At 36.9% G+C, this 21233-nt stretch overlaps 1 protein-coding gene across 5 annotated transcripts in view; it reads left to right on the top strand.

The window, feature by feature from the left end:
- The window catches only part of FBXO15 (F-box protein 15), a 28019-nt gene that overhangs the window by 3690 nt on the left and 3096 nt on the right, over positions 1 to 21233 (top strand). For 2 of the 5 annotated variants that reach the window (XM_074576536.1, XM_074576533.1), the window contains exons 3-10: positions 1639 to 1743; positions 6063 to 6305; positions 6581 to 6790; positions 8708 to 8837; positions 11164 to 11246; positions 12422 to 12567; positions 16680 to 16745; positions 18223 to 18347. In XM_074576536.1, coding sequence (XP_074432637.1) covers positions 1639 to 1743; positions 6063 to 6305; positions 6581 to 6790; positions 8708 to 8837; positions 11164 to 11246; positions 12422 to 12567; positions 16680 to 16745; positions 18223 to 18347 — 1108 coding nt within the window. Of the gene's footprint in view, positions 1 to 1638; positions 1744 to 6062; positions 6306 to 6580; positions 6791 to 8707; positions 8838 to 11163; positions 11247 to 12421; positions 12568 to 12654; positions 12915 to 16679; positions 16746 to 18222; positions 18348 to 21233 lie in introns of those variants that run through there. The other 3 variants (XM_074576532.1, XM_074576535.1, XM_074576534.1) reach the window with 3 other exon arrangements.

Genomic DNA, 21233 nt, shown 5'->3' on the forward strand with positions numbered 1-21233 from the left:
CTTGAGAATAAAAATTGCTACTCTGTTACTTCAAAAAAAGCCAGTTTGGAATTAAATTTATGATGTTTCTCTTGATGCTTATTGCTTTGTACAGAGAGGTTTAGGATGGTGGGAGTGGGATGATGGGGAAGGAATAAAGTCGCTGCTGCGTATTTGTTGCAAGGTAAATGTTTCCGTCCATGTTTGACAATGAAAGGGCCCTTTCAATATAACTGTGAGTTGTTTTCTTTTTGCAAAATCTGTTTTGTTTCTACAAAACACATCTAAGAACATGTTACATGAAGGATTAATTAGGGGTTTTTTTTTATACATTTTGTAACTTCCTGTGTAGTCATTTCTTTGTTTTTCATTGTATGGCCAGTTCAGTCCCATATGCTGTTAGTTTGGTGTGAAAGACAAGAGAAAAAAGAAAAAAAAAAAAACAATTAATTTCTATCAGCTTCTTTCAAAGAAAAAATAATATGACTGTAAAAACTACTGTTGAGAATTCTAGATCAAGCATATTATTTTAGCTGATTTGCAGCTTCTTAAAGGACCTTTTCTAAATTCTCTCTGGAATAAATACACTAACTGCTTTTGGCTTAAACTGTGAGTTAGTTCCCATAATAACTGCAAGTTTTGTCATGATTGCCTCTGTTAGTGCAACTAAGATTCTGAGTTTTAATGCAAAACTTGGAGAATTGGCATTATTATCATTCTGTGCTTGAAAGCTCTATGCCTCTGGAATCAAGTATTATAAATCAGCAAGTGTTGTAAATGACACTGTAGTATATCGACAAGAGACACAGCTGAGGTGTTGACTTTCAGAGCAGCTTGTATTTTCAGTGGTGATTTTGATGTTACCATACTATCATGCTCCAAAAAATTAGAGTATAAAATACATCTTTAAAAAAAACCCTCTGTGCAGTTCCAGATACTACTTGAAGGGTATGAGGTTTCTGTCTTTTAATACAAAAATCATGGTGGCTCATCTCCACGTTATATTGTGCTTGTTGTACTTAGGCTGACACCTGCATTTCAGACAGCCTTACAGATGCACACGAACATTAATGTTCTCAAGATGCCACTCAGCCTTATTTTGAAGTTCACATCTTTCTGTTGACATAAATTAAAACTGTATGAGACCCCTGAGCACACATGGTTTGAAGATTTGCAGAGGTAGAGCATGATCTCACTGTTTCACTCAGACATTTCTGTCATGGTACATCCTGAGACCTGACAGCACGTACAGTCAGGAGTAGAGCAAGTATTCACAGTTCTGGCAGTTGCTGGTGGTTATGGACTAAGTGTTAAAATCATGGTATAAGCAGCAAAAAACTGAAGTCGAATGAGGTACTTCTATGTCAAACAGGGTTAAAGATAACTACTGAAAATATAAACCTGTAACTTTTCACGTAATTGTGTAGTGCCACTTGAATAGGTTGTGGTGAATTGTTTTAAGCAAATGTTTTCAATCAGAGAGACAAACGAGAACTCAAACTGCACATTAACTCTTCAGGTGAGTTTTGATTTGTGTATTTACAAGCTTGTAGTTTCCATCTTTTGTTTTGCTCTGGCTTGGGATTAAAATTCTTTGCATTGTCATTTCTGGAGTTTGCAGGCAAGTCTAATGGTATTTCTCTTTCTCTTGTTTTCCAGCATGCCATCAGAAATGCTGATGAAGATATTTTCCTATTTGGATGCTGTGTCCCTACTGTGTGTTGGTTGTGTGAATAAGCACTTCTATCATCTGGCCAATGACAAGTAAGGAAGAGGGAAGCATAAGTGCGAGTCTTAATTGTGCAGCAGTTGAGTTTATCTGAGTTATGAGTCTTTCTGATTTAGTTTCACTGATGCCAGAGCACTGATGCATGTACCTACTGGCAATTACTCTGCTGAAAATGTACTGCATAGCTCACAGTACAACGTGTTGTATGGAATTCTAGCTGTGCAAGCCCTGTTAAGTTTAGTGGAAGTTATGAGGTGAAAGTGAAATACATTGTTTTGAAATGTTGCTATTAGCATTTATTTTGTTGTAAAATTTGCATGTATTTGTTTATATTCACATGCACCTGCACAGGCTTTTTGGTTCAGGGAATTCTTAGTGATGTGTAGCCAGTAGCTTTGTAGAATTGTCATAGCTTTCATAGTTTTGAAGTTCTACTTATTTAGCTCTTTCATGAGGTTTTTGCAGAGGGCTTGATTTAGTCAAGTGATTCACTAGTGGGTTTTATCTGTTACTCTTTCTGTCAAATTTTGGTGCCTTCTGAATAAAACCAAAAGGGGCAAAGATAAATATTGACACATTTTTTGTAAGTGGTTGCTTATACAGAGTTCACGAATTGCTCCTACCAGTATCACGATAATTTTGTGCAAGGATCAAGGGGAGAAGCTGTAGTTGGTACATGATAAATAGGATGTCTGGGTATCATTTTTTTTCTAGGATTCTGCTGCATTAGTGTTGTTTAAATGAGAAAGTTTCTTCCTATATTGGAAGTTGCTGCATCTGGTATTCATAGATTTCTCACTTATTTGCCAAAACTTGTGCAGTGAATTAGTTAACATTGGCATTGACACCTTTAGAACTAATGAATTTAAAGGGAAGGCCATAATCCAGATTTATTTTTTGAGGCTGTCAGCAGGTGTGTGTAGATAAAAATTGCGTAGTTGGCACAAGTTATATATCTTAATATGCATTTTCCACTTCAGGATAGTAAGGTAGGATAGAATCATTGTGACTCTTCAAGGGAAGCTGATTCATCTGTCTTCATCTCAACAATGTGTCTTTCCATTTTCTAATCTTGACAGAGATTACTATGGGCATACAAATGGGATTCGAGGAGGAGTTACTTTCCCCTTATCTAGGAGACTGACTGGTTCAATGGGACTAGGTCACTTCTTCCCACTGGATTTTAATGCACCTTCTTGGGTCCCTGAATCTTTTGGTGAATTAACATAGGTTTTAATTGAAGTCCCTGCATATCTCTGTGACAAATCTGATCTTGGTTTTTAGGCAGAGTGTTTTTTTGAGGATATTTCTGCTGTCCCAGTTGTACAGGATGCTGTCCTTGGTGCAACAGAACCATCAGTCTTTCATTATGATATATCTGTGCTGCCTAATGCTGTGCTTTGTCTTTGGGCTCTTCAGATAATGTCTGTGCTTTAACAGTTCCTTGACACTGATGTCTTCAATGTAACTGCTGAAGGCAGGAAAATGTTTCTGACCCTCCTTTCTGTACCTCCTCCACCCCAGCATGTGGCATTATTCCAGCCTTCCTGTCATGTAGTGTGAGAAGCTTGTATAGATGGTCTGGCTGAAAGCCTGAGGGTTTTGATCACCAGCAGAAAGTGCTTTTATGAGAGGAAGTGAGAAGCAAAAGCACAGGGGAAGATCTTTTTGCTATTGTGGTGAAGTGATGACTGACAATGGCGCGTGTCTGATTCTGGCATTTGAGTTAGCAGTAAGAGGTTGGGTTGGCTTGTAACGACATCCAATAAGAGGCCTTAAGATGAATATTATACTTAATACTTTGAGGCAAAAGTGGCACGTATTCTGCTGTGAAAGAGACGAATTCATACTTCTCTGTTGGATGCCTTTTTGATTTGTCTACCCTGAATTCTTAAGTTGAAGATGAAGGGACAGTGATACTTGCGTAAAAGCTTGTGATTCCAAGTCCCCCTTTTTCTCTCCTCCTCCTCCCTGCACTGACTGAATTTTTGACCTTTTTGAACTGATTTCTTATCTGCTTGCACAATGCTGCTTTGGGAAAGGAAGAAGCAATAGTAACTGAGGAGAAAGGGCGGTAGGTGTTGGTGGCAAGACTGTCTTCATTCAACTTACATTGCCTGAGACTGTACCTTCGGAATGCAGGAAATGCCTACTACTACCCCTGTCTTTTCAGCATTGTGCAACCAGATGCTGACTATCTCTCCCCATAAAAGAAAAGATGTCTGTCTTGGGAAGGGGTTTCTAACTATCAGGAGAGGGTTATAGGAAGATATCTTACTGGACTTTTTCGGTTGATTAAGATCAGTTGGATGATACATGGCTCAATTTCCCCCAATGATGGTGTGTCAAGGATATCTCTCCTCTGTTTTCATCATCCCACAACTCTGAGCTGCTTTGGAGTTAAATAAGAATTTCCTCCCACCATCAGAAGTGTTTTATACTATCTGATAACTGGATTGTCTTGTCTTTTCTGGTCTCAAAATTAAATCTTAAATCTTTGTTTTACTTATGGGATTGTTCTTCCTGTTGTGCCTCCCCCTAACCCCATCCCGTTTTGGTGAAAGGAAAGTTGGAAGCTCATGTTGACTGTGAACCCCCCTTTAACCAGTCATAGAAGCTTATGGGTCTGTGTGTTTTTAACAGCTTTGAGTCAAAAAATGGCTGTGGGAAATTGTACATATATCTGCAGAGCAGCAGGCTGGATGGTTTGTGCAAAATTCCTGAGTATGTTTGCATCAGTAACAAAGAGCCTGGCTCCGGGCGTGTGGGGACTTATTCTCAGCAGGTGATGAAGTGAGAGTGGTTTTCATGGGTAGAAGGCAGCGTGGGATGGATTCAGTCCTTGAATACTTTAGTGCTTTAAGGAGGTAAAAAATGCATTACAAAGCACGTTAGTGTAAGTTTGCCTGGGGATAAGTGAGGAGTGGTAACGGTAATCTTGCTGATAAATGGTAGAGACTTTCTCTTGAGAATTTGTTTCTGTTGCTATTAATTTTCTTTAGTGCAGTTGTGTAGACTGTCTGGCTAGCACTTTAAAATTAGAAAACTTATTGGAAACCTTTATTCACAATTTGTTGCTTGTATTCTTGTAACTTCTTGTACTCAATATTCCCTGAACTGTCCTAGAGATACTGCGGTGTTGGGGGTGGAAATGTGACCTCATATTTTTCCTAACAGGAAAGAGATGAACCCATCACTCCTGTTTCATGTTTCTTTGATCTCTTCAAAAAGACATGTCTTCTCTGAGCTTTTCAAAAGATAGTGCAGAAGGGATTGATATGACAGTGGTACTACCACCAAACGTAGGTGATTCTAATTGTCCTCTTCCACCCCACTTTCAGCTGGATCTGTGTGAGAAACTTGAGAGGTCCAGATTGTCTTTGCTGAGTAAGAGGTATTAAAACACTTTTTCCACTAGCTGATTTTGTGTGAGGAGGATTCGTCATTGTTTTTGGGGTGGAATCTTCAAAAGTAACTGCTTAACCTTAATCAGTTTTCATTTAAGTCGGTGAGTATGGCTATGCTGTCTCTGAGCTTCATCCTGGATCCTATATTTTCAGGCAGACAGACAAGACTTACCTTTTCTTTGTTTCCTCCTGGTAGCTTTCTCTGAGATATGTACTGTTTTGTTTTGTTGTTGGGTTTTGTTTTGTATTTTTTTTTTTTAAATCTGCTTCAGATTTTAAAATCAGTGAAAGAAGTAGCAGCATAAAGGGAAGGGAGGCCTTTAAAAAACACGTACTCTAGTGTGCTCTTGAGAGGCGTAAAACAGCATGAGGTTCCCAATATCTGATGATCCTACTTTCTAGAGCACTAGTCAACCATTTTGTGTATATGTAGTTGAGATGTTTATCAACCTTACTGTCATATTGTAAGAATTAACTGAATAACTCCCCCCTCGCCTTTTTTTTCCCCCCTGTCGTAGAGCAGAAAGTTGTAAGTAGATCTCATTTGGTATGTGTAATCCAGAACAAGAAATGTGTTCAGAGATTCCATATTCCTTGAGATAACCTAGTAAGCCCATGACAAATGCTGACATCTAGCATCTTTTGGTTCCTGAGCCTTCGTGTTTGCACCAGGGCAACTGACCTCACATGAGTTGTTGGAAGATCAAAATGGGGGAAAGGTGTAAAACTGTGCCTTTGAATTTTCTTGACTAGTATGTAGGAGGCTACAGTTTCTGGTCTTCTGTAAAATTAGATTTAGATTAAACCCAGTTTGATGATAATCTAGGACTTTATGTTTTTCTGCTAACATTATGCTCAGTGGTAGCTGAGACATGCGTATAAGAATAATTAAGTAATTATTCTTGAAATTCATGTGGTTTTCCTGTTTATTCTGTTTTTGTTTTCAGTGGAATCTGGCTGAGAATCTATTCCAGTTGTTTTCGACCAAAAAGGACAATTTGGAAAATGACGTCTGAACAAACAGAGACTGTTTCCTTGGACTGTGCTGCTCTACATGATAGAAAGCCTGGGTACTGGAAGAAAGAATACATCTTCAAACAAATAGCTGCTGTCAAAACTAGAGTAATGCGACTTGTTAAACCTGTAGATCCTTATACAGGTCTTCCATGTAAAAACAAAGAAGCTATCAAGTAAGCAATGCCTTGTCACAAAAAAATGTTTACTTGAGAACAATGTACGGAATATTAATGGCTTTGGAAATGCTGGGGGGATATGGAAATGGAGCTACAAAATATATATTATAATGGAAAGATACAATGATGGCCTCTAAATGACCTAGCCTGAGAAACATAAGTAGCGGTTAGTAGAAATTTAAGAATTCTGTTGGAAGCATAGTTTAGGTTTTGTCACTTTGGGAATCTATTTTTTTTAACACCCCTCTTCCCTCTCAATTCCTAAATAACAGAGCCTCTGGCTTGAGTTGGATAATTGTTCTAAAGGACAAAAATGGAAAGGAGCATATAATGGAGAAGGCAAACCTGTCATTTAAGGACACATCTGTTACTATACTATGGTATAGTACAAATTGGCCATGCTTAGACATCCTGTCAGCCTTAAAACTATTTGGAGTTACGCCATTGCTTCCTGACCAAAGCAGAGATCCCAGCAAGAATGGGTGAGTTTTAACATAGGATTTTTGAGGGGTTTCTGGTGTAGCTGGTTGATAATGTGTCTGTAGGAGTAATCTGACCTTGGTTTGACTTAACTTGTTAATTCTTTCTTAGAAAGCCTCTCTGTAGTATCTTTTTCAAAGCCTATGTCCTTCTTTTCACTGGTAGAGCTTTTTAGCAAGGAACGGATATAATCCAGCAAGCTATGGCATTAATTCATAGGTTAATGTAGCTACTGGCATGCAAGATACAGACTGGTAGGTCCTGCCTTGGAAAGCTGAACTAAGGCATAGATAGAAATGACCATGCAACAAGCATGCAAATCTAGCAAAATTTAATGAGAGACATTTGGATTGGAACAGTTGATAAATGTTTACGTAGCTACAATCAGGTAATCTGTGTTATTAACATTTTACTTTTTTTTTCTGTTTGTTAGATGTGTATGTGAATTTAGGGAACTTGGGGTTTGGCAGCAAGTACAGTATAAGTACATTCATATAAAAAAGTAGTCTACAGCACAATGTGGGATAGCTGTTATTTTGTAACTTAAGCGTGTACAATATTTTTCTGGCATTATATTCTCAGAAAAGATGTTTAAATTAAATGTGTGTATTTGAGGTATGTATGTATTTGGTTGCTGTCAAGGAGTTTTCCACATGTCTCTCTTATGTATTGTTTTACTATATGCAGTATAATCTGTATCCCTCTTACACAAAACCCCTAGCAGTAGAGCTCTGAAAAAGAGAGAATTGTTCACCTACAAAAAACATGGTTCCTCAAGCAGAAGCAAAGTACTCACCTAAAAAAAAAAATAATAAAGAGAAGCCCTTTGTGTGAAGTCAGCTAAACAATCTTGCAGTCAAATTGTGTGGGAAATGTAGTTGTTTCACCAAGATGATGACTCATATGTAGAAAATAGTAAAAATTTGCAGGCAGTTAGTGTATTTATTTCACAGAATCATAAGTTGTTAGAGCTTGTGAATATACGTGAAGGTAATGATTTCACAAATATCAGTATGTTACTCAGAATGTTAAGAATATAAGGACCTAGTGCCAGGGACTTTAGGAAAGTCTCTGTATTTATACCAGCCTGACTGACTTAGAGGGAGAGGGTTGATGTCCCATCCCTGCCCCAAATCTTACAGTTGAAGGTAATGTGACGAAGTTCTTGTCAGTTGCTGCCTCCCTAGCAGTGTGCGGTGGTAGGTGATACTACTGTGATGCTATTGGCAAATCTAGGAACAATTTTGAATATAATAAGAGCCTAAGTCTATGAAGGGTTTTAGAAAGAGTTATTTCTCCATTCTGAATAGGCAACACAGACTCCGCTTTCTGCTCTTTTTTATGCATCGTTAGCCAATAAGAACGCTTACGAAGTATGAACTTTAGTTAAAGGGTATCATGGAGCTAAATTGCTTCAATTACAGGCAAAATCTAGAAATTATTTTCTAAAAAGGGAAAGCTTCCTTTAACAGAAGCTTTTAACTTATTATATGTACAGTTTGATCTTTTTCTTGGAATTTTGTTTCCGTGGAAGAAGAATTTAGCTTTTTAGTAGCTTGCTTCATACTGAAAAATGTTCAGTGATTCCATCTAGTACCAACATAGTATTAAAAACAAATTATAAAGTAATTCTGTAGCTGTTTTGAAATATTGGGTAAACATACATGTTCTTCTTTTTTAAGTAGTATCCTATAGCCATCCTATGGTGGCTTTTGTTTCTTTTTTTGTTGGGTTTTGAGATCCTGCTAGTATGCTGTAGTTGTTCAGAAGTTTATGGCTATGCATGCTGAATGCCTTTAAAACCGTTTTCATCCTGTGCTGTTGGTCAGACTTCAGAGTTAAAAGTGAAATTAGGCTGAACTTTTACACAAATAAGGAGACACAGTCTTGTTGCTACATTGTGTATGTTCTTTTCAAAGACCTCGTCGACGTTCCTTAATTGCTGAATACCATCTTGCTAACCTGACTGAAAGCAGTGTAGCACTTGGTGCCGATAAACTTGTCCAGCTCTTCGGTCTCAATCCAGGACTTTTAGTAGGACTTTGGAAGGTAAGATAACATTTTGTTTCAATGTTGTATTATGACTTGAAGAAACAGATTATTTTGCCTTGTAGTTTGGGATTTTGGGAGTTTTTGGGGTTTCTCTTTTTTTTTTTTTGTCTTCCTTTTTTTTTCTTTGGATTTTGAAAGATCTTGTCTAAACAAACAACAAGAAAATAAAAGTAGGGACAGCTAGTCCCTATTTATTGTATTCTAAAGAGCTGTTGCAGAAGTATCTAATTTTCAAAAAAAATCCACTTCTAATTAAGAGAACAGTTATGTATCGTAGTGTATTAGATACTGTACTGATCTTATTTCTGTGTTTTATTGTATTTATTTTGCAGTCTTCACACGCCAAAGTTTGATATCCTAAAGACATTTTAAATAGAACGTTTTGAGGAGAGATGTGCTTCTTCCCCTGACTTATGCCTTGCCCTGTCCCCATCACTCAAAGTGATGAATTCCCACAAGGCAACTTTGCTACTTGTTTCCTTTAATCTACATCACCAGGTAGTTGTATCGTGCTCTAGCAGGAGGAACACTGTAAATCGTGCCCTTTTGGGAATATTCAGTTTTTGGTTTTAAGGGTCTAAGTTAAAGGGTTAGTCTCTGTAGGCTGTGTGTGGAGATGGATGTCTTTAGAAGGCAGTACAAAACATCTGAAGTGGACTTCTCTAAAGGAATCTGCATCTTTGCACTGAATGCGCTGGCACCCAGGTGTCTGCCTGAAGCTGTGTATGGTTGGGTGGTATGGAAGTCTGTCTCAGGTGTTCTGCTCTTGGACTGAATTCAGAGGTGGCAGCCCTCCCCGAGCCATGTTAATGAGTTAGACTTAGAGTATTTGGCACTGGCAAAGAACTTGCCTCAGGGAGCCTGTGAACAGTTGCTCTAAGTTGTGGCTCATTTCCAGCTGAAAACTCTTGCTGCCTCAAATGCGCACAATCACCAGAGGAATTGTTTAAAACTGCAGAAGGAATATTTGTTTCACTCTTCCTTAGAGGCGTCCATTTCTTAGAAAACCTGAGGCTGGCTGACACGCATGAGCCTATTACAGGTTGTCTCTATGAAAAACTCCGATAAGCGAACAGACGTTTCTTTTGTATCTTCAGAAGTTTAGCAGTTTGGTGTCCCTGTGGTCTTGCTAGCATGTTACCCCTTCCCGTGCTTGGAAAGAGAACCCTTTCAGCACCTGGAAATGGTTCAACCATAACTAAGTTCCACAAAGTTGTTAAGCATGGAGTGCCTCACTCTAGTATATTTTTCCTGCTTACTTTTCTGAACAGCTGTTATTATTCCCTATGTGGGCAGAGTAGCATTAGGCAGTTAACTGTAGATGGGTGTAATAATTTTAAATGCCACATGTCTTAGCTTAGCTGTGTAACAGAAATTGATGATGCTAGTAGTTTCGACAACTAAGGACAGGTTATGTGGGCTTTCTGGTATTTGGACAGAGAAAGACTGAGAGATTCTATGTGCGTGATAAATCTCTGTCATATCTTTTTTTAGCTGTAATTTTGCATTGTATCTATTGCAGGAGTATCTAAAAAAAAAAAAAAGTTTAAGTAGGGCATGTCATTTTCTGTTTGGTAACCCAGAGATGAAAACAATAGTTGCCCACTTTTCAGGACAGTAATAGGCTGCTGGCTGTGAATAATTTTGCTATTGACTTGTGTGTTTGCGAATGTAGGACTTAGAAATGCATTTTTCTTTAAAAAAAAAAAAAAAGAGTTGAAATCCTAGTATTCTGTGTTCTTGAAGTAGATAGATACCTTTGGCTCTGTTTAGTTGTCACATTGAGCTCTGAAGTTTTCTTTGAGCTATAGAGGGCCTGTACAAGGTATGTCTTTTCTCAAGGGTATGTCATCTGGTGAAGACATCTGGGGTTTTATTTGAAAGTCACTATTTCTATTGAATAGCTCTGTATTCCTCAGTGATGATTCCCTCTTTGCAAATAGTTCCTTACATATGAAAATAAGCTTGATGCTTAGGTATTTAGTAGCTGGGTGTAAGGCCAGTTGGACTCTTTTTAGGTGTCCATTTTTAAAGTGGTAAGTAGAAGCTAGAGAAGTACAATTCATGGAATGCTGTTGATAACTTTTGCCCTTCCCCCATAATACAGAAATGCTGCGATCTTTTACATATATTCTGTATTATTGTGAAAATACAGTAGTAGTTAGAGGAGTCCACGTGTTAAAGCAAGTCATTATCAACATTATTACAGTAACTGGCAGAGTAATAAGCAGCAGCATTTATCTATGAATTTTAATGCTCAGGAAGACCTTGTGAAAAAAAGTATTTCCATATGAAAATAAATTTACTTTAATTAACTTTTCAGGAGAAAAATGAAATTGCTTTTGTTATGGCGAGTCTTCATTATCATCAACTTCTTCAGAGAAGCACTTTGGGTTCTGCTACTGTGTAAGTTTTGGTTTCTCCTTTGTGGGTAATAAAGATAACCTTTTGAATAAAGCTTTGAGTCTTACAGTTAAAATTGGCTGCTGGTAAGAGGTTTATATGTAGGCAGTAATTAAGTATTCTTGCTTAATATAAACAACAGTTATGGTAACTATATACAAAGCTGTGGAAGTATTTTCATATTAAAATGTTGCCATTGTTATGCTATTAAGGAGATAATTTAGTCATACAAGTGTACTGGTGCTTGCTGTATTGACAAAGTTAGAAATACGCTGCCCATATTTTCGCCCTTTTCATAAGCAGTCTTTTTATTCCCTCTTCCTATCTGAAAGACCTAGAAAAGAGGGAGACGTTTTAGGAAGTAGGAAAATAATCTTTATCTGTGTAAGAGGGAAGAAAAAATTCTAGTAAACTGGTAAGGTGCCTGCATTTATCATACAGTCCTGTTGGAAAAAATAGCTGGATTTCCTATGAAGTATTTGTGTATATGTGTATATTGCAGTGTATAATATAGTATCTGTTTATACACTGTAAACCGTTTAAAAAGATGGAGGTTTTTAGCTTTAGAGGATGATTTTTGGGTATTTGTTTTCTCCTCAATGTACCCCCTCAGCTCTCTGCTCCGATACTGTTTTATCTACTGGTAATCTCATGTGTCCGCTGTAACGTAGCGTGGCTCTTCTCACACAGAATGTAAAATTTAACACTGTCTCCCTTACTACCAAATAGGATCCTATCTAGGAGCTGCTCAGTTGCCTCTGGGATTTGGGCTCTTCTTGTCATTTATGTACAGTAGTTTCTCTTTTAGGTTAGTACACACAAAATTATTCAATAACTGCTCTTCCAGAGAAACCTGTAGCTAGTTGGCTTTTTTTTTTTTTCTTTTTAGCGTGCGTAAACAAGTCTGTATTTTGGAGTTTAATGAATGTACCTTTTAAAGTACCTTTGGCTAGGCTGGACAGCTAATTAGAAGTATTAGACAGCTTAAAAGAAGTATGATGAACTAGAGATGCTTGGTTATCAAAAGCATTAATAAAGAAGAAAAGTTGTATCTTCTAATAATTTTTTTTCCCCTCTTATAACCTCTCCTAAGATGATAGGAGAGTGTAGGGCTATTTACTAGATCTCTTTCTATTAAGTCATTCCCCCTTTGCTTAATTCTATTATTATTTTTAAAGTCAATATGCACTTCCACCTAATAAACCCGTGTTGGATGATGTTGACCCAGAATATGGACTGCATGATTACAGTCTACATCTTGATATGCACGGTGGAAGCTGCACCTACCTGTGTGGTACATTCAAGAGCCTCTTCTGCAGAAAAGGTAGAGTTGACAGCACAGTAATGCCTGATTTTAAAATGATCTCTGCTGTTATGTTTTCCCTCTTATATCCAGTATCTCTGTTTTAAGGGGAGAAATTGAAATGGATATTTAAGAGTAAGCTATCTTTTTGTTTATTGTGTGATTTCTTTATATTTGCATGTTGCATTGTGTGGTGGTGTAAGCTTGCTCTATATGAAGTCTGCCTGCTGTCACATTGACATAGTGACAGGCCCGAGATACAGGTTCTGCAGATTGTCAGGATATTTTCATTTGGTTCGGTGATGAGTTAATAATGCAGTGGCACAGCTTTTGGTGCAGGTTGATGTTCCTTCCACTTGTATACTATAAGGGAGAGTGAGTTTATCCCCATACATTTTGTAGACCTGTTTCCATAGAATTCTTCTCAAGTATACTTAAAGTGCATTGACAGATTGAATATTTAAATATATTTGTAGAAGATAGTGTGAACTTTACAATTTATAGCTTTTGTTTAGGTCAGCTTAAGGTTGCCTATTCTGACATCCTTTCATTGTGTAATAAACAATTTCAGTGATTGTTTTTGACTGTGCTTTTTTTCAATTATTAGAATTTCTTTTAATGATACATGATTGGCTATTCTTGTTGTTCCAGTACAGCCCAACTTAATAATTCCAGTAGGGTTTTGCAAAATATATTGGGTGGACTTCAACACAACCCTGCCTGCAGCTACACACCTAACTTTTCATCAGTAGAGACAGATTAAAATATTAAACTTAAAATTAAAAAATTAAACACTGTAAATTAATTCTTGCTCCCCAGTATTTATCTGATAACAGTACTAATGAGCCTTCTGTCGATTTGAGAAAATACTGTTTTTAATGAAGACAGTAGAGGGCACTGTTATCAGGCTTGAGTGCTTTTACGGTGTTAGAACAAACTTCCTCATGACGTCTTTTTTTTTTTTTTTTTTTTTTTTTTTAAAAATGTGTATTTGATGACTCCAAGGACTGTCATTTAGACTGTAGCCTTGTGCACAGTGTGGAGTGTTGTAATCCTTTGAATTTGAAACATACATGTTTTCAGATTCCCAAAAAGCTGTAAGCTTGAAATAAAGGAATACTTAAAAGGGTAAAACTTCAGTGAAATTCTATCCATGTAGCAATAGAAATCTCTCCTGAGGTGCTGTTCAATACAGGAGTCTTCTTTATACCCTCAAAAACCCCACAAAATTTTCTTCTGTAAATTGACCAGAGGGTTGGCTTTTTGGTTTAGGGTTTGTTTTTCTTTTTCTAGGTGAATGTCATGTTTTGTTTTCTAAAATGAAAATTTTATGCTCCTAGCAATACAGTTGTACAAGAGAAAGCAGTATGTAGCATGCTTTCTTTGTTGGTATCACTTTTTTGACGCTTAGAAGCTACTTCTGTTAATCTGATGTTTATGCAAATTTTAGCAAATGTCCAGGAGCTACAGTTGTGATGCCATCTCACTTTGCTAGTTAGAGAATCTGTTTTATGATCACGATTGTTTTTTGAACTGCTTCAGCTTTGTGTCCTTTAGCTGTGTGACAGCCGCCTGATTCTTCCCTCACAGGACACCAGCCAGCTGAAGCTGTGGTTCTGCAGGCAATAAGCTCATTTCTCATTACTCCCTTCCACGTACTTGCACAGTAATTCCTTTTGGAAAATGCTTGCTTTCCTCCATAATGTGTGTTCAAAAATGATATAGTGAGGCAGCTTATGGCTGTCTGCTGTTACATATCTTCACGGTAATTTGTTGTTCACTTTGGTCTTTCTGGTAAACATGGTGTTCCTGAATGTGGCCAGGAGTATAGGTTTGTCCAAGCTGGTTGTATTTGATGGTTTGCAGTTTTTTGTTTAGACTCCATTCTAATGGCACTCTTTGTCCCATTTTCTGGGAGCGCGCTGAAGCATGGAGTTCTCCAACATCATGAGAAGGCTTTCTATTTCTTAAGATTTTCTACTCAATCCAGAATTATTTTAAATCATTGATGTGACATGCCAATGGCAGTTTCCACAACCTGAGACACAGATCAGTTGTCAGCTATTATACTGGGGTTTTACTTATTTATTTGTTTCCATTAGGAAGCGGTAGACACTCCTGGGTTACCAGGGAATGTCCATTTCTTATTCTGCAGAATAACTGATTTGTTAACATTTAGTTTTGTATTTGTCTGCTTTTTGTTAGTGTTCATTAATGTTGTTCTTCATTTTATTGCTCTATTTTCAATTCTTTCTGCAAAATTCTTAACATTAAATTAAAAAAGTTATATCACACTTCATTGAACCAAGTGGATGGAGAATATATGGCTTCAGATCTTTTTTTTTTTTTCTGTTGTTAATACTTGCAGTGCAGTAACTAGCTGTTTTGCCACTGTGTTTTGTCTGTCTTTTAGTATTTTATTTTATGCTCCTTCCATTTAAAAAGAATTGGTAATATGGTCTTGTTGACAGATACTCTAGGGTGAATATGCTAAATACTTTCAAATTGAATTGAAGGTACTAGAAAACTTTTCTTGTTTTCAAGAAGCTGTGACAGGCTTTTCATATGACTCATAGAAGCCATGAATACTCCATCTAGCTTTTTAATAAACTTTCTTGAAATGTATTTACCTAGGTTTTCCACTTTTTAAGCATAGCTTTGTAGCTATATGGTAGTCTAAGCTTGGCTTTTCAGAGTTAGTCCGTGTTGATGTAAGTAAATGTGTTCTGCCTGCAAAACGTAATGGGGTGATTTTTGTGTGTTTAGAGACCTCTTAAGATTTGTTTGTAAAATATCACATCATGTATTTGAAATGTTTTTGCTTGACCTTGAAGGTTGATTTGTAGTTTAAATGACCGTTTCAGCATGATGAGGCTGGTTATTGCCACCAGAACTAGCGTTAAACGCAGCCTTCCTGTGAAAATAATGATCAAATTACAACTTGCAACAAAGGCTTGGTTAGCAAAACAAACTCGCTTGCCTTTTAGCTAAAATAAGTGCCTTTGAATTGCAGGGCTATTTGTTTCTTTCCTCTGAGGTTTGTCTACATGATGTATGTTCTCTATATTGGTATTCCCTTTATTTGGAAATATTTGTTCGCTATAACCTACAGTGATTAAAGGGCTTCTTTGCTGTTATACATGTCTTGCATAAACTCTGGACTATAGATATTATAAGGGGGCAAAGAAACAAATTCTAGATTAGGCTGAAGAAAGCTCTGTCCAATTTGTTTCCTCTGTGTTTCCCTTGGTATGTTTAACATAGCTTGCTCTGCTTTTAATTTCCTTTTATCATCTGGCTGGGATGAGGAAGGGGGGATTTCAGTACTTAGCACTTCAGGTTCTTGCTGATTTCTAGGCATACTTTTTCTTTCTTCTGGATATAAGGACTGCAATGGATCTTCTATATTTTAAAAAAATAATTATAAAGACTGGATTAACTAATGCATGAATAATTAGCCTTCAGGTTCCTGACCTGTGTCTCTTATTTCCATTCTGGCTTAAAGTTAAGATGTAACTGCAACAGGGGATTTATAACTTGCACCTGAGCCAGGTGACCTATCTAGAATGCAGCAGTTTGTGTTATTAATGCCATGCAATAGTAGTGATAGCTTAGGCTTCATTAATTTGTTAGTAGTATGGGTTTTTTAATCTGGTTTTATTCCAATAAAACTTCCATTTGTTTTGAATGAGTGAGAGCAATAGCTGCTTCCATTCAAACCTGAATTGCAGGTAACTGAATAGTCCTTTGGAAAAAGTGGTTGTTGACTGGTGTTGTTTAAAGTGTCTTGTATAAAAGCTCAACTTTAAATGAGGGCTTTCAATGTTAACTCAGTAAAGCTTGACTATTTATCTGAAATATTTTTATCTTGAATGAAATCTTGTCATTGAATTTGATTTCCTGAGGTTTGGAACTGAACCATTTGGGTAGGTATCAACCTAATAGCCTTTTTTGCACTTTGAGCTGGATCCTGAAAGTGAATTCTGCTTACGTTTTCTTCACTGAGTTCTCTGGGACTTCACTGCAAGGACAGTGGGTATCACTGTCTGGAGTGACACATTTTCCTTCAACCATACAAAAAAATTCCTGAGCAAAGCCGTGTTGGTTTCACTGTATTCACACTCCTGTTCCAGACAGTGTCTGTCCTGAAACCTGCCGCTTCTGTCCTCTGTCATGCATTGGGCTGCTTCCTCCACACAGTAAGTATTCTTTGAACTCCCTGCTTATGAGTGATGTCTTCCCAGCGTTGGTTTGTGGCCAAGCATCTCTTGGGAGTTGCTTGGCCCCACAGTACCAATTCAGAGAAGTTTTCTGGCTTCTATGGTAAACTGCGGGCTCTCTTTCTCTGTCACTGCGCCTCCAGCTGTCTGCCTTCAGCAGCCACCAGGCAAAGGCTTTTGCTGCTCCTGCACACAGGATTCAGCTTTTTAACTCAAAGCTAGCCTTTCTGATATTGCTGCTTCTGTCTTCAGCCTCATGCTGATACTTGGGCTTGATTGAAGGAGAAGCACAAGCAAAACACTTCTCTCTTTTTTCACTTTTGCCACTTGCGTCTAAAACCTCTACAAGCCCCTTCAGTTATCCTCTTACCATCCAGGGCCTGCTGCTGGATCCTGGCAAGCAGTATTTTCCTGGGTATTCCTTCTCTCTCTTCCTCTCTGTCTCTTGCAAGTGCTAGATACTTAGCTCCATTCCTTTCTTTTTTTTTTAATTTTTTTTTTCTTTGAGGTCTCTAGGGCTTTCACTTGCTCTTTTAAGAGACTATCTCTTGTTCAAGGAAATTTGTTTAAGGAATATCCTACTAAGAAGTCTGCTTGTGTCACAATGTGATGCCTTTTTTTTTTTTTTTTCTAGTCAGAGATCTTGCTTGTTATGATGTACCCCAAATTATAATTAGACTGTTGGACTCCTTGGTTAACTTTCCTCCTACAATAGCAAGGGAAAAAAGAACAATTTAAAAAAGTTGATCTCTTCTGGGGGGAGAGGAAGACATACCAAAGAAATATGGTTATGTGTAGTAATAAAATAATAAAAAAAAAAAGCCACAAAAAAATCTTAATAATTCTGTCAAAAAATGAAAGTGGGCCTTTGGAAAGCTATTTAAAAAATGAACAAATCCATAATTTAAAACCTTGATATAGGCATACTGCTTGTCAGTTTAAATGATGCAATATCCTTTCCAGGGAGGACTGATAGTTATCCTTATACCCTGTTGTATAGAGTTATTTGAGTTACCAGACAGAGCAGAGAGACTTAAAAAAAAGAAAGGGGGGTAGGTATCTCGTATTTTATTTCATATGTTATGTGTTGAGCTTGTCTCTTGGGGAGTGGGCACTGACGAAGGCACTGGTGGCATGAAATTTAAAATACAGAACATGGAATTTGCTGCTTGCATCTTGCATAAATCATTTAGGTGGCATTCGGATTTTTATACTCAAATATACCAAATATTTTTAGCTGCTGCTTCTACTATGTATCACAGAACTAAAGCCCTGAACTGCAACTTAAATTCCCTATAATGTGCTTGATATCTAGATATTGTTGTATGTCAGGGTTCCTTATTGGTGAGTGGGAGGAAATTAAATACATGGAGAAAAGCAGAAGGAACATTTACAGTGTACTTGGGCTTAGTTTGATTTGTAGTAGTATAATGTTATATATTGTTAATATTTTCAGGTGACATTGCAAATGGATATTTGAGGCTCACAGTTGTAAGCTTAAAGGATAATACGAAGCACTTGCCTCTTATTGGGACACTTGGCTTATCCTGGGAAACAGAGGCGTTTAAAGGCAATGTAAAGGTCAGTCAGAAATATTTTTTGTTTTTGTAAATGCTTATCTCAAAACAGAATTATGTTTATACATCCTAAATATGCCAGCTTAAAAAAAAAAAAGCTTTTATTTGTGGGAGGTGTCTGTAACTAGTGAAAAGTCTCAATTCAAATATTGCAAAAATGATGTGAATTTTGAGGGGGGGGGGAAAAGTTTTATCCTTTCTGTTTTATAGTCTAGATTGCATGATAGACTCAGTATGCATGTGTGATGACTCCGGTGCTTTCCGCTCAGCAAAGATGCTGTGACTGACCAACACTGCTTGGAACTGATGGATAAAAAAAGTGTACTGCAGATGTGCCTTTTGTGGGGGTTTTTGTTTGGTTTGTTGTTTTCCCTTCCCCCCCCTCCTCCCCACCCCGACATTAAGTCTTGAACTCCCGGGGAAATGCTCTGCAGTTCTGTTATAGCATGTATGTGCAATGAAAGTTATAAACTGTTGAAGAGTCGATTCTGATGGATACAGGCAGAAACGACAGTCCACATTCATGCAGTCAGCACCTAGCTCTTGAGTCACGTACATGGGTCAGCTGGATTAACTGTTTGTATTTTAGAGGAATTTTCACTTATTTTCCTGTATAAAATTCTTAGAATAGTTGTTTTAAATAAAGTTTGAGATGAGTTCTCAAGTAGTGATTACTTGAGATTACTTGAGATTCTCAATTAGTGGTGAAGGCACATATTTTTAACGTATCTCAGCTTCGTGAATATTTCAGAAGTAACAAAAATTCTGATAAATGTAACATAAGCACTACTGAAAAATGATATGGTTCAATACTTGATTTCAATTTTGGCATGTACTTTGAAAAAAGTAAAAATCAATAAAACTGTCATTTCTGTTAATCCTGCATAACTGTGTTTGATAACCTAATATGTTGCTCATAGACAGTCACATACTTGTTTATAGTTTATACTGTCAGCCAGCTTTCCTACGGAATAAGGACTATAAAATTTATCTTCAAAATTAGTAATCTGCTAGTATCTGTTGGGAACAGCAACTACAGTTGACCTTAGATTACAGTTTCCATTCAGTTCACCCTCTCTAATTGCTCATAGCAATTTTTTTTCCCCTCACATTCCTTGTTTGCATAGTAACAAGTGTGTTCACTTGCATTTTGTTCTCAGTTTGTACTAAACTTTTTTGAGTTGGGTGTTTGTTTTCAAAAGAACAATAAATCCTTCCCCATGTGTGTTAATAAAAATATTGTATGTTGGTAATTACAAGAAATTCAAGCTAACAAGAAAACACTTCTATGGCAATTGTTTGCTGTCTTTCTTTAATTGCAATAAATGTTCATTAAGAACCATAGTGCAGGCTCGAATTAGTTTATTTTATTTTTTTATTTTAATTTATTTTTTTTATTTTTACCAAGGCCTGTAGTGACAAGTCAAGGGACAATGGTTTCTAACGGAAAGAGGGTAAATTTGAATTGGACATTAGGAAGAATTTTTTTTTTATGATGAGGGTGGTGAGGCACTGGACTATGTTGCCCAAGGAAGTTGTGGATGTCCCATCCCTGGAAATGTTCAAGGTCAGGTGGGAGGGGGCTTTGAGCAACGTGGTCTAGAAGAAGATGTCCCTGTCCATGGCAGGGGGGTTGGACTAGATGATCTTTAAAGGTCCCTTCCAACCCAAATCATTCTATGATTCTATATGATTTACGGCTGCTTGGCAGAATTTTTTCTTCCATGAAAATAATCATGAGTAGCACATAAAAATCTGGGAAATTAACTGTCAGAGGAAACAGAGAGCTATGGCTGTAGTCTTCACTTTAGCTCTGTCCTTTGTGCTTACAGCATAAGTCATACTGAATATTTGTTTCTAGGAAAAAAAAAAAAAACAAACTTTTTTTTTTTAAACCCCTCTTTTTGTGGTGAGAGATTGTGCATGTCAATATATAGCTGTAGGTAGAATTCAATTTTGCTTTTAACGTAAATCTCAAACTCTTAAAACATGTGAAGGCCAAATCAAATCAGCCATGGCAGCAGAACATGCCACTGCCTTTATTTTATTGGAATTTTTTTTTCTTTTAATTTGAATTTTTTACAATAATCTAAGAAAAAAAAAAAGCTTTTTTAGGCACTTCTGGGTATTTTTTGTAAAAAAAAAAAAAAAAAAAAAAAAAAATTGCTGAAGTACAGATAGTTGGAAATACATGGGAAGAAAAAAACCCCAACACTCAAGGCCACCCTGCTTTAGTCTTCATAACTGGTATTTGATATGCAAGATGTCAGACCAGGAAATACTAATTCTTTCTTGTTTCAAGTAAATTTGTACTTCATATAAGTTATTAAATGATCATCAGATTTGGTTTGAATTTTGTAGTTTCAGCATAGTCTACAGTAACAAACTTAAAAAAACTGTTTCACATTAACTCTTATGTATGTGCCATCTGCTCTGTATTGTTTGATTGAAGTACAGTAATAGTGAAAAAAAAAAACGTTAAAGCAATGGAAGCACAACTATGTAGTACAGTGAAATAAAGCATTCCAAATTAATTTTTTGGCATGGAGTATGTGATGTTGGTTTGTTTATGTTCTTGGAGCATATGATACTCTTGGAATTAATGCAGATATACAGCATAATTAAGATAATCTGATTCATTTAGTGATTCAGAACTCATGAGAATAGGTAACAGCTGATATTAACAATGACACACAACCCATATGCTTTTAAGGCACGCGTGAAACCATCAGTTTGCAAGTGCTGAAGAATTGTCATCCTGACTTTAGCATTATAAAATGGTATAGTTGTGTAGTGTTGTGAAGAAATATTTTCAAGAAGTTTTAAAAGGAAGAATTATTTGGAAGGTGGAAAGATATATTAATCTTAACTTTTTGGGATCTGAAGCTTG

This window comes from Larus michahellis, chromosome 2, assembly GCF_964199755.1.
Source record: "Larus michahellis chromosome 2, bLarMic1.1, whole genome shotgun sequence".
Lineage (NCBI taxonomy): Eukaryota > Metazoa > Chordata > Aves > Charadriiformes > Laridae > Larus > Larus michahellis.